Source organism: Entamoeba invadens, assembly GCF_000330505.1.
Source record: "Entamoeba invadens IP1 unplaced genomic scaffold scaff_1105074725643, whole genome shotgun sequence".
In the NCBI taxonomy this organism is placed as follows: Eukaryota; Evosea; order Mastigamoebida; family Endamoebidae; genus Entamoeba; species Entamoeba invadens.
Window position 1 is genome coordinate 339,493 of NW_004191777.1, and position 13,983 is coordinate 353,475.

The 13,983-nt window shown below is 31.9% G+C and overlaps 3 protein-coding genes across 3 annotated transcripts; 2 read left to right on the plus strand and 1 right to left on the minus strand.

Moving 5' to 3' along the window:
- Positions 1 to 5,312: 5,312 nt before the first annotated feature.
- Positions 5,313 to 6,410, plus strand: EIN_081510 (hypothetical protein; the record flags this gene model as incomplete). The annotated part of the gene is made up of 3 exons (XM_004184427.1): positions 5,313 to 5,379; positions 5,423 to 5,671; positions 5,755 to 6,410. The coding sequence occupies 3 exons, from the start codon at positions 5,313 to 5,315 to the stop codon at positions 6,408 to 6,410; spliced, it is 972 nt and encodes a 323-aa protein (XP_004184475.1).
- Positions 6,411 to 8,175: 1,765 nt separating this feature from the next.
- EIN_081520 (guanine nucleotide exchange factor, putative) lies at positions 8,176 to 12,036 on the plus strand (the record flags this gene model as incomplete). The annotated part of the gene is made up of 3 exons (XM_004184428.1): positions 8,176 to 8,253; positions 8,361 to 11,710; positions 11,766 to 12,036. The coding sequence occupies 3 exons, from the start codon at positions 8,176 to 8,178 to the stop codon at positions 12,034 to 12,036; spliced, it is 3,699 nt and encodes a 1,232-aa protein (XP_004184476.1).
- Positions 12,037 to 12,177: 141 nt separating this feature from the next.
- On the minus strand, positions 12,178 to 13,053 carry EIN_081530 (hypothetical protein; the record flags this gene model as incomplete). Its single annotated transcript, XM_004184429.1, has 1 exon — positions 12,178 to 13,053. One exon carries the CDS (start codon positions 13,051 to 13,053, stop codon positions 12,178 to 12,180), a length of 876 nt encoding a protein of 291 aa, XP_004184477.1.
- Positions 13,054 to 13,983: the final 930 nt, after the last annotated feature.

Genomic DNA, 13,983 nt, shown 5'->3' on the forward strand with positions numbered 1-13,983 from the left:
GGTTTTATTTTTTGTTTTTTATTTGTTTTTTTTCTCGATAATAATTGATATGAAAATGGGTGCCAAACTCATTTCATATCTTAAAATAATTCTGGTTCTCAATAAGTTTCTGGCACCCCATAAATACTCGATCTGTATACTAACAACAACACTTATCATTGATATAATTGTAATTTCAATATTTATAACATACAAAAAATACAACAAAAAAATTCAAGACTTTTTTATTTTTAAATTCAACAACACAAATCAATTATTTGTCGAATTAATTATATTTTAAAATAAATTGACAAATGAATAAAAAACTTGGTGGTTGCATATCATTTAAAATTATTTTTTATTTGGTTTTTTATATTTTTTTAAAAATGTGCCTTCTTTTCGTTTTTGTTTTTTCCTTCTTTACAATTGTTGTTTGTGTCTTTACAAATTGATTTAATTAATTTTGAGACTATAAAAAAGTTATTAAAATTATTAATTAATTCTTGTTTTCGATAGTGATGACAGTTTTTGTTTTTTGGATTTGAATGAAGTTAAAAGAATGTCGTCTTTTTTCCAAAATCGGATATTTAGTGGATTGGCTTCTTTATCTTTATAAAATTGGGTTTTTTGCGTTTCAATATTATCCATCTCCATTTTAATTTCATCATTTTTGTTGTTTTCATCATCGTGTTTTTCTAATTTTTCCAAACTTTCCCGATTTGGAGATTCTTTTGAAGATATCATTGCAACTTTTTGAAAAAGTTTTCTTCTTTTTTTCTTCAATAATTCCATTTTTTTTAAAATATTTTTTTTCAGATTTGAATATTTCTTTTTCTGCCATTGAATTTTGTTTGGCCTCTTTTGGGATATTAGTACTTCGTTGGTTCAGAGTGCCAATGTACCCAATTTTTTTCAAGCTTGCCAATTACATTTATTGTTGTAAAGTAATTGTCGCTTTGAAGTAAAAATTCCAAAGATTGAGAATTTTTTGGAAGCAAATTTTCTATTAATTCCATAACAACAGACTCTCCATGGTGATATTCTTCTTTTGGAGTAACTTTCCCGATCAATTGGTCTTTCTTCCCCTCATACATTGTCATCCCAACACACAATTTTTTATCGTATGTACAAATACAATAAAATTTCACCCCCCTTTATATTGTTTTTTGTGGGCAGTATTGGATTGCCTTACAACGACCTTTGAACCCAAAAATTCTTTCATCTACACAAACAATTTGACCGGGAGTACAAATGTTGGTAATATTACGGGAAAAAATCCCAAATAATTCTTTGACTGCTGGAAAAACTGTTGTTGTTCTTCTTTCTTCTCTTGTGGCTTTAAGATCACAACGGAACCTTCTATATAGTTCACAGAATCCATTTCTTTTTATTACAATTCCAAAAAATAGACGGGCAAATTCTTGATTCCAAAATCGGGAAAATGGACCTTTCGTTTGCATTGCCTTTATGTAAATCAACACCCCCATAAAACAACGAATTTCATCAGTGTAAGTGTTTTTCCTTTTCGTTGGTGCCAGCAACAATTAAGTCCACAAATTCAGGAGAAACATTTTTTTTTCAAAACACTCTATTTCGGTAGAAAATGTCCCCAAAATTATCGTCTTTCTATAGTTTTGATTCATTTTTGAAAAATCTGCCTCCCCAAAAACGGGGTCTAATATTTCCCAATTTTGAATATTTTTGGTTTTTTCCTCTGGAGGTTGGGTTGAAAAAATAATTTCTTTTTCTGAATTTTTTTCTGGAACAATAATATTTTCACCAAAATTGATTTCTTGTGATATTTCATTTTTATCTTCACAAGAATAGTAGACTGGTTCTTCAGGTAATTCAATTTCCATTTGAATAAAAACGATTTAAAATATAAGAAAAAATATCCCAAAATCGATTATTTCATGTAAAAATTCAAATAAAAAAGCACATTTGGTCAAAATAAATTCAATTATAGTCAGTCTGAAAACGTTGTCCGTTCTCCAACGTTGTCCAGGCATTTTTGGACCATCAAAACTGAAATATTTCGGGAAACCATTCGAAACATTTCAAAAACACTGTTTCATAATTTTTCAATTTTTTCAACTTATTTTGTGTAAAATTTTGTCAAATGGACAACGTTTTTAGACAGACTTTATAACTTTTTATCTTAGTTAGCAAATGGATTCTTTTGGTAAAAAAAAGAAAAATAAATACCCGTTGGATAGATTAGGATACGAAGGTGTTAAACAAATTTAACAGTATGTTTAAAGAACACCAAGAGTATATATATATAATATCAAAGAAATTGAAAACTCTATTCGACAAGTTACTCTTCCATACTTGAAGACACTTGAAAATGAAAAGTAAATAAAGTTAAAAATACTCAAACAACCACTTCTAGAAAAACAAACAACAAAATAATTGAAAAATAAACCGATATACAACTTAAAAACAAAAGACAATAATGTCGTACTTTTTTCATCTCAATTTCTTCTTTTGTTATATAAACAACATAAAGAACAAATTAACTAAAGACTCAGTTAAAAAATAGATATATAATCTTAAATCATATTAAATCGTTACTTTTTAATTTGTTGTGGTGCTTAACACTTTCACAACCCAAAACTTTTTTTTAAGAAGAAAAATAAGTAAAAAGGAAATTGTCCAAATCATTTTTTATTATTTTTATTCCAAAATACCTTTCTAACCCAAACCGGCCAATAGTCAGTTTTATTTTACTTAAAATAATTAACAAATGAGAACTCAATTACCTAAGATTGATCAAAAATAATCTTTTTGGATGAAATTTCATATCGCTTTATAATGTTCAACATTTAATATAAAAACCCTACATCATCAATCCACTTTATGACAAACGATGTCAAATAGACACATCAACAAATATAACGACAATATAAACACCAACATCGTTATAATCAAATGACAATATACTTTTTAAATAAAAAACAACCAAAAATATTAAACCATCATTAGACCCCATTTTTCTTCTTAATGCATTGCTCTTGTTTAACACAAATAAACTCATTTATGTTTATTTGTGTGACTATAAAATATACAATTCAAATTTGAGTTGATAAAAAAATAAATAAAAAATTTCAAAAATTTGTTTTGTGTATGAAGGCAAAAAAAGGGTTTAGGTAAAAGAAAAAAATAAAAACTTATTATTATTACGTTTCTGTTTTGAACGTGTTAAAAATATAATCTGGTTAATCATATTTAATACATGAATACAAAAATTAATAATTAAAATGTAAAATGTGTGTTCCAAACAATAAAGTTGATGCTTTTTGACAAAATTTTAAAACAAAAAGTATTAAATTGGAAATTATTGATATGAATCATGGTTCTAGAAATGGATTGTTATCATCTGAAAATAAATTATTGGGAATTAATAAAATTTTATTTTCAAAAGATTCTATTGACACCCAAGAAGAAATTATTTAAAGACAATTCAAAGACAGAGAAAAATGTCGTTATGTCATTTAAAATGAAAAACGAGAATAAATCAATTATGCTTTACTCTTATAACAATTAAAGAGTCTACATAGCGCCGAGGAGTCATCTTTTATAACCCACATCTTTGCTTCTGGTATTACCAGGTTTTATCCAAACCAATATTAAATAGAGGTCCTGTGCTATTCAATATGGCAAGAATCTGTTTTGGGGATCGAATGGAAAGACAATCTGACTCTCTAAGTTCAGAGCGTTCCCTTCAAAGCCTTTGGAAACACAGAGTTGGGACTTGCTGGAACGGCGAAGATGCGAAGAGACAAAGCTCGACTTACTCTTCCTAGTATATTGCCTTTGGGGTTTACTAGACCCTATCCAGCCACCGGTATAACTTCCGGTGGGAGATCTCGCTTATCGGAGGCATCGATGGCTACTTTCGACGACTCACACTTTGTGGTGTCTCCCTCGTGTAGGGTTGATCTCCCTGTCATTCAAAATTAAAAAATAGAATAAGATAAAAAATGAATAAATTACATCAAAAAGCAACAACTTACCATACCAAATTTTAAAAAACAAAAAGCACAACAACAGAACAATATTCATGACTGTTGTATTATGAACACAAAGTGTGGTTTTTTGTACACTTTATTTAAACCTGAAATGTCTAAGAATTGTACTTTTAAATAGTGTTGTCATTATGGAAAATATCATTTCCCATTTCATTTGACATTTTAAAACAAGATCAAGATAAATTTTTTATTGAATAAATTAAACAATGTCAACAATTTTAACCATAAAACAACTTAAAAGTAAATACCAGAGCAATCAATAATTTGTTACATTTTGTATCATTGTGCTACAACATCAAAAGAATTACCTGTATTACAATTTTTCAATTGAGGGACATGTCGATTACTCAATATCTTTATGGACACAGAAAATAACAAAGGTTTTTGTACGATATTATGTTATATATTCTGAATTACAAAATCCCAAAAATTGAAAATAAACACAAGAAAATTATTGATTCTTTTGTTATTGAAACTATTGACAAAAAATAATAAAGTAAATCCAATAGCAAAAAAGAATTTAATGGTGGAAATAATATTAAAACACAATCAAAAAATACGAATGTTGCTCTAGAATTTGTTCATGATAAAAGTTTAAATCAGAGAAGATTTAACACTCCAAATTTCCAATGAAATCCCCACAATTTTTATCAATCACTCACTCACATAAATAAGAATATTTATTCAACAGTGCTTATTATTGTAGAAAATTGGCAGACATTGTCACGATATAATAAATACACAATAATATCAACTCCGAGTCCATTCATTGATCCAATGTGCTTTACACAGTCACTTAGTAATTATCCCATTTCAACTATGAATTTGTTATTATTTTGGTGTTTTGGGGGTCTCCGTCACTCAGTGGCGGGGTAATTCCTTGTATTTACAATAAATAATGTTTGACTTTTTCCAATTTTTATATTTTTTTATATTATTTTATATATAACAATTATAATTTCATAATTTAAAAAGTTTAATTATGAGTTTTTTAAGGAAAAATGAGTTATGAATTGTTTTGATACATAGGAATTAGTTTAAATATTAGCCCAAATTCCCGAAATATACTTTTTTTAAAAGCCTCAATAACAGTTATATTACAACCTAATTTTGGGATCATTAATCTTAATTGATGTACTTTTGGGAAGATTTGCCCTATATTTATTAGTTATTATTAATAACAACTAATTTATTTTTAATTTTTGTCAAATCAATGGTTAAGTCTGTTTGTATCTAAAAATAACATAGAAAATTCTGTTAAAAAAAATAAGAACTTGGAATTCTCAGAACGTATAAAGTGAGATGGGTCAAATTCTTGCTCTTTTCCGTGGAGGTGCATCTGGCGACGAGATTATAATCGACTTCGAGAGTTTGTGTATTACCATTTCATAACAATTTTGACTCACATGAAGACGTGAACCCAACAGAACCAGAGCTCCCCGTCTGGAACGCCATCGACGCCCTTCTTAAAAAAAAAGATGATGTCCTCAAGCAAATATTCAGCTACACAGGCAAGGACGATTTGATCCGTGCAGCCATATCCTCGCGTACACCCGACGAGGAAGTCAATGGATTAACAAAAGTTGAAGAAGAGGCATGGCAGGCCATTTCCGGCCAAGCTGATATAGTTCATGAATTTTATCAATTCGCGTGTTCTCTTGGTTTGTTCTGTCTCTTAGTCTTCTTTGTAATATGTTTTCGTTGTTTATTGTCAATTAACTCAAATTGTATTATTAACAAACAGAAAATGAATTCCCAAAGTTGATAACTGAGTTGTCGAATACCGAGCCTAAAATTACTTTGATGAACAAACAAGCGTTGTGCAAACAACTTGGGCTTATTCTCGATTTTGTGTTGGCGTTTGACAACAAGAAGGTTACGACTCCAGGTATTCAAAACGACTTTTCGTACTACCGTCGTAACTCGCAAAGGATGAAACAGTTCAAGCGTGAGAACGAGTTGAAAATCCCTGAAGAAACACAAGGAAGAATATCGATGTTTATTGCAAGCCCCTCTCCAATGATGAACCACTTGATTAATATCGTGAAAACGGTGCAAGGAGGGACCACAAATCCGGCGTTTGGCGAAGTCCTTACAACGTTTGCGAATGTGTGCAATGACATGGTCGAGAAGCAAATATTTTCGAACAACGAAATGAATTTATTCTGTTTGCGAGTTATGACTGGGTGCATTATATTGAACGACCGCATTTCTGAACTCACATCATTCCACAAAAAGACGCCCGTCAAAATTAAAGACTGCATCATGCAACTGAAAAACTTCGGAGATAACCCACAATATGCAGAACAAATCAACTCACTGTTGGACACACTCAGATACACTTGTCTTCATGTCAACGACCCAGAAACTCCGGGTTTCATTAAGGCGCTGTTGATTTAGTGTTGTCAAACGTTGTTCAGTTTTTTTGGGTTTAATTAATTCTTTTTAACACTTTTACTATTTTAACTTATTATTATTAATAAATTAAATTATAGTTATTTTTATGTGAATTTTTTGTTTGTGATTTCACATAAGTTACATATTCGAAAACGAAATGTTTTATTGTCGTACACAACAATGATTGGTCAGTTGTGCTACAATTAAGCAAATTCAACAAAAGATATTGCGACGAATAGACGCCTTTGATTCTATATTTTATGTTGTATATCGACCTTATCTAATAAAAAAATAAAACATCAATCTCTATAAAAACTTTTATAATTGTCTATTTTATATTTCAAACAAAAACTTACAACAAATCTTATATTTATAATTTATTTTATTATAATAAACTTGTTTAAAAAACAACTGTTTAATTATTTATAATTAAAAATTTACTATAATAAACGATAAAAAAATACTACAACTTTAATTATTGTTTTATATTTTTTGGTTTATGATTTAATATAATTATTTCTGGTTATTGTACTTGTTATTAAAAACTACATGTTTTAAATTATTATTTTTTAAATCAATGAATTTGTAACAAAAACAACTTTTTTATTTGGATCATTTTAATCAATTATTTGGGGAAACAATCCGAAAAATTTAATTCATTGTTTCATTTCACAATATTCTTATTGCCTGTTTTTTTACACAATATTAAAGCCTATGTTTTCCACAAAACATAGGCTTTAATTTTAGAAGATTGACTTTTTTTTTAAATAATTATTGTTTTAAAGTTAATTAGAGTCATTCTCTGAACGTTGTCCCTTTTGCAAAAAAATAAACAAAAAATTCTTTAAAAAATTGGGAAATAGGTAATAAATCATAAAAACGGTAAAAAAACTGAACCAATGATTTTCTGGCGTTTCGAAAAATTTCCCGATATATTCCAGTTATTAATATATAAAAACTGAAAGACAACGTTAAGGAAAGGACAACGTTAGAGAATGACTCTATTATTAAAAATAAAATCTAAATTTATTAGTTTTTTTGAATGTATTATAAATTATTGCTTAATTTGATATAAATATAATACAGTGTGATCAACTAAAATGAAATATAATTTTTTATTAATAAATAAATTATCGACTCTAATTAACGTTGAATTTACAACTTAGAGGTAAAAAAAGAGTTGTTTGCAATGGTTATTTTGATTATTTTTGTAGATGACAAAAATATAAATAAAAAATTAATAAAAATACATAAAAAGAACTATGTTAACTTAGAATATCGACTTTGATATGTGTTACAAATATTAAATATTTAGTGTCGAAATAGAGAAGCATTGTTGAAGATGTTGTTACTACATAAAATAACAAAAAAACATGTAAAATAAAATAAAAATCACAAATAAATGATTTTTTTATAAATAAATTATATAGTTTATACTTTACTTTTCACAAAAAATATTTCTTTAAATTATTTTAAAAAATAAAATTAACCTTTTTAACAATTATTACTTTAAAGCCAAAATTAATAATAAACTATAGTAATTTATTTATTTAAAAAATACACTGAACAATTATCATGGAATTAAGAACACAAAATTATTACTAACATATAGTTTTAAATAATAAACTTTATTAAAAAGAAACCAAAAAAATAGAAGAAAGAACTGGGGGAAGAAGGTTTTTCTTAAATAGATCGAAAAGAAAAATAGCTAATGAAAGAGATTTGAAATTCCAAGAAAAATGAGATTTGAAACTTAAAGGCATAATTCATGCAACGACTTTGTGAACGTTGCCAAGCACTTGTTGGTCCGCTTGCCAATGATATTAGAAATTTGCGGACAGTAGTGGTTTGTTGTTTTGAATAATTGTTCTTCATGTTTTTATCAAAGCAAAAAATCATTTGGTATTCTTCTGTAAAATCGGTGTTTTTAGACATAACAAATTAACAAAATAGTTGGGTGGTGGGTCGAATCACTACGAAGAAATGGTCGCCCATTTGAGTTCAATTAAGTCCCATACGAATGAACTCCGTTTGAAGTTGTCTTCAATCGACTGTTTTTGTGCAACCGATGATGTGTTGGAGATCTATGACACCGTCGTTGCAAGTGTCGATGATCTTGAAAACGAAATCACTCCAGTGGTTAATTGCTCACGAAAAACATTGTTGGAAGACGACGGAGAAGCCAAACTCATGTTCAGTCAATTAATGAGGGAAATGACACAACACTTGTTTAATATACGAAACGGACTCACACAACTCTCTCAGAAAATTATGACAATGAGAATGGCCACTATCAAACCGGAGTTAAGAGGAGACTTTTCAAGTCTTTTGGAAATCATGAACAAAACCACCGAAATTGTTAAGAACAAAGACTTCCAAAACGTCTTAAGTGTTGCGACACAAGCTAAAGACCGAATGATCTCGCTGACCAAATTAGCAGTGCAAACGGGGGCATCAGACAACGACCAAAAAGCAGTAGTTCTTTCCTTTAGAAATTTACTTTCTGAAATCATCAAATTGAAAAATCTGCAAGGCAATGTCGCCGAAGAAGAAGTTAAAGTCGTCTACGCACAAATTGATATCTTCAAACGAGCTATTCGAGCAGTCGCAATGGGCAATTCAGTGGTCCTACCAAATAGAGCGCCAGCACCACGAGAGTCAAGTCTTGGGGAATTAAAAGAAGAAAGCCAAAGCCCAATGTCCGAAGCTGACATCGCCAAGAGAGTTCGAGAAGAAGAAAGAAAGCGACTTGAGGAACAATTGCAAGAGACTAAAAAAGCGGAAGAGGAGAAGGAAAGAGCGCGACTCGAACAAGAAAAGAAGGAAGCGGAGATTAAAGCTCAGCAAGAGAAAGAAGCACAGAAATTGGAACAATCATCAGAACAACAGAAGTCAAATGCAGATGAAGTACGTAAGAATGAGTTATTAGAGAAATTAGACCAAATTAACATGAGTCTTCTGAGAGAAAAGGAAGAACTTGACAATTTGCTTAAAGCGGAAAAGGAACAAATCAACTCATGCACCACAGACAAAGAAGCTTTTAAAGAACTCAGAGAGATGAAAAAACAAAAGGACGCATTAATTTTGCAGCGCGACATGATTAAGAATAGACTCGAAGTCTTACACAAGTCGGAAAAGGCAGTGCGAAAGCCTTTAAAAATCAAAGGAGACTTCGGAAAGACGATTAAAAGACAGAAGTATTTGTCTAAGGAAATGCCAGTGTTTAAGCAGTCTGCCGTGGAACTTAGAAAACAACTTGAAATTGATAAGTCTGCGCGTGTTATCAAACAGATGAATGACGACAATGCAACTTCCATTGTCGACATCGCAAGACAATTAACCGGATTGTCTAATACACTTGATTTGGACAATGTCGAGAACACTACAGATGTGTACCAAATATTGAGACAGACAGACTTCAACTCAATTGCGCTGAGAATTACTTCGCCGAAGTTCAGGATTTCTTCCTCAATTTCTTATATTGGACATTTTGTGCCAGACAACGAATACGATCCAGAGAAGGACGTCGTTGCTATTGAAAAGTACGAGAAGGAGGCGTTCTACGATTTAGCTGAAAAGGCATCTGATATTGCTACAACCGTGGAAGATATGATGTGCTTTGGATCTTTGTCTATTGTTGCCAAAGACTCTTCGGACGACTATTTGAATGATTTACTCGGAAGTTGTCAATTGGCGCGAAAGGCCGTTGTGACATTTATGAATGCGATTCCGGAGATATATGGCCATGGACTTGAGTGTAAGAGTGACGACAAAGATGCTTTGATAGTGAAGTACAGAGAACGTGTTTTAAAGATTCCAGTCATTAACCCAGTGACTAAGAAAAAAGACGATGAAATCGAGTTAGTCGATTATTACCAAGGAAATGTCACAAAGATAGAACGGACCGACTTTAAGTCTGAAGCGAAGTTAAAGCATGTGGAAGCAGCGCTTGGCCTGAATGCTTCGATTGGAGTGAAGAAGTTGTACCAAACGGTTCAGATCAATGCGGAAAAGATCCGATCGGTGGTTGGGCAGTTTCTTGCGATGTCGAAGTGCATTTCACATCTGCAACCAAAGGACTTTAAAAATTTGAAGGACAAAAGAGTGTTTGATTCAAAGGACTTTGAGAAGGAGTGCGACAAAATCGATAAGGACGCGTCCAAGGAATTTTCTTCACAGATCAAGAAGGACCAATTCTTTACTATCAATTTGGAACAAGACTTTGACATTGAAATTCTCTACATTTTTGAGATCTTGACATTATCAAAACAACTGATGAATTACATTCAAGACTTCATCGACTGTGTACAGACAGTTGTTGCCTTCCAGAAGAGACAGGACACAATGGAAGCAATTATAGACGAAAAGAGTGTCACAGAAGAGTTGGCTTCAAACACGAAATTGATCAAAATAAAGAATGACAGAATCACTTGTGGGAGTTTGAATATGATCATATACCAATTTGTCATGGAAAATAACACCTTTGAAAAACAGTTCTTTTCAACATTCCAATTTTACACAACTCCAACAGTTGTCTTGAGTAAATTGGTTGGGATGTACTTTGGCGCTATTGACAAACAATTTGGACCAAAGACGCTGATTGCTATGAAACACTTTATCGACGAATTTTACGCCATTTTCGACTCGCGCGCGATTTCAGTGATCCACCAATTTATCGAGAAATTGAAACAGCGAAATGAAAACAGTAACTTTGACGCGTTCTCTGCTGTTAATTTGCGAGAAGAAACTAAACTGAACCACACCATCTCTGAAAATTTAGTTCCTCCAATTACATTCTTCATTCCTCTTGAAGCAACTTCACCGTCGAATTTTGTGTTAATGTCGGACCCAAGTGAAGTTGCAAGACAGCTCACCTTAGTCATTTCGAATCTCTACCAAAAAATCGAGAAACAACAGTTCTTCAACAAAGCGTGGTCTAACGAGAAGCTTGCGCCACAGGCAATGGACTTAATTCGTGTCATGCGTTACACTGAAGAAATCTCCGACTGGATTGTCACCATCATTTTGTTGATGTTCTCTGCCGAGAATAGAGTCAAGGCTGCAATTCGATTCATCCAAATAGCAGACTACCTTAATAAATTGAACAACTTTCAACTCCTCTATGGCATCATCCAGGCGTTTGATCAGAAGTCGAAGATATGGAGTTTGAAGTTACTTGACTCCATTCCGTCCAAGTTCGTCAAGATGTTTTCGTCTCTTTCTAAAGTTGTGAATGAGAAGAACGACTTCAAAAACTACCGACAAATCATTTCAAAGTGCAATGAACCGTGTATTCCTTTGTTGTTTGTTATTTTTATTAATTGCAATAAGTGAAGAACTCAATGACTCATCATATAGACCAGTTGTGTTAAAAGATCTTGAAAAGATTCATGACAATGAACCGGATAAAGTGAAGCTTGGGAAGGTCGAAGTGATCAATGTAAAGAAGGCTGAGATGGTAGTTGACGAAGTTGAGAAATTCATGAAGCTGTATTCGAGTACCTATCCATTCCCTGCAGTCGAGCCGTTTTCTACGTATCTGAAAGGAATAGAGAATATGGGGAGCAAGACGCGCAATGAAGTCACTTCGATGTGGACCAGGTTGTTGGACCAGAGTCTCGTTAATTGATTTCGCTTCGAGGAGTACATAACAGTTCTATAAATGAATTTTACACCGCCGTTCGTGTTCAAATATATCAATTTTTAATTCAAAAAGAACGCAATTAGCGAACTAAAGTAACGTAATAATAAATGACAATTCAATGGCGTGTTATTTTGTTGGCTCTCCAAAGTACTCGTCACAACACTGATACACAGCATATACCTTTTCAACGGGTTGGGCGTGGGCAGCGGCTTCCCACTTCTCTGTACCAAAGTACATGAGAAGTTGATCGATGTCATAATTCAAATACGTCAGTGCAGTTTTGTATTGTTGTTGATTGACTGTTTTACTATATAACGGCAGACTTTGTTGCTGTTTTCCTCTGACGGAAATCATCGAATACATCGCATTTGGGATCAGGGGATATTTTAAAGACACATCAAAGTATCTTGCAAGTAAATTGACGATATGAGCTAAGTCGCCATACACTTCATTCATCAATTCAAGCTCTTGGGAACCAATTCGTGTGGGGATCACAACGCCATTTAACAACAAAATGGGTTGGGCCAATTTTTCATCGGGGCGTTGTTTGAGGGAATAAATTTTCTTGAGTTGGGTGATCAACTCCTTCTTGAGCTGAACAACTTTGTTCTGAAGTTCGACGTGTTGTTTTTCTAAATCCTCTGCTATGGACAACACAGTCATCGAGGAGTCTAGCACTTTTTTCATTTGATCCTTTTGAACCTTTTCCATCTCTTCGACCGACTTCTTGAGCTTCTGCGACTCAGAGTCGATAAACACTCGAAGGTCGTCGTTCTGTTTTATCAACGTTTGCTTTTTGGTTTGGAGCTCAATGCGACGGAGTTGAAGTTCTTCCAGCCGTTGGAGCTTTTCAGGTAACGTGCTTCCGTCGGTTTTTTGCGTCAAAATCTTGGATATCTTTGTTTCGAGGTCGGCACATTCCGATTGGCGTGTGTTGATTAAGTTGCGAAGACGAATCAACTCCATGAGTTGGTCGTGGCTGCATGACATTTGGGGCTGCATCGATTGTGTGAAAGAATAGTTTTAATTTAGTTTTTCTTTTTGGACTGTTAATTGTTTCTCAGGCTCATTTATTGCATAACTGGCGGGAATGTTACCAGATCTTAATTATAATGTGTTATTTAAATTTTCCTATTTGTTATTAGTAACAGAATATAGTTCTCCAGAATATAAATATTGTTAATTCAATCAAGATCATCATTGTTGTTTTAAAAATATATAGTTTCAACAGTCTTTAATTTCACTAAAAATGCAAGTTGATGTGATAGAATTAATTTATAGTTATCATTTGTGTTACAAATAATACACTTGAGTTTTTCTTTGAATAAAGTGGTTTGATAAATACACTATACAAAGCTGTACAATAAAGAAGTCTTAATAATAAAGACATCACAAGTTAATTCCGATGTTGATCAAACAATTTTATTCGAGTAGATGTTTTTTCTTCAATTTATGTACTTGTTCAACCGAAATATCGTCAAAATACTTTTGTATTAATTGTTCACAGTTGTACATTAAAACATATATCATTTTCTATCAATTATAAAATATTGTTGAATTTTAGCAAATACAATTATAATTGTTACAACTTAATTTGGTACTTTAAGCGAGTCTGAAAATAGGTAAAACCGTCTTAACGAACTTTTACACTTTGTTTTTGCATCGGGACTTGAAATTTAACAATATAAGTGACATAATTGCTTGGTTATGAAATATCATTATTCTCAAATTAAACAACAAAAAGTGCATTTGCCGGGACTCGAACCCGGATCTCCACCTTGGAAGGGTGGAATTCTGCCCTTAGACCACAAATGCTTCTTAAAATATTTAATAAATACCCATTTTCATTCTATAAATAGTAATTATTAATTATTGATTTATCAGTTGGCAATGATTATTGAAAATGGTAATAAAAGAAAGTTGTCCCAAGTC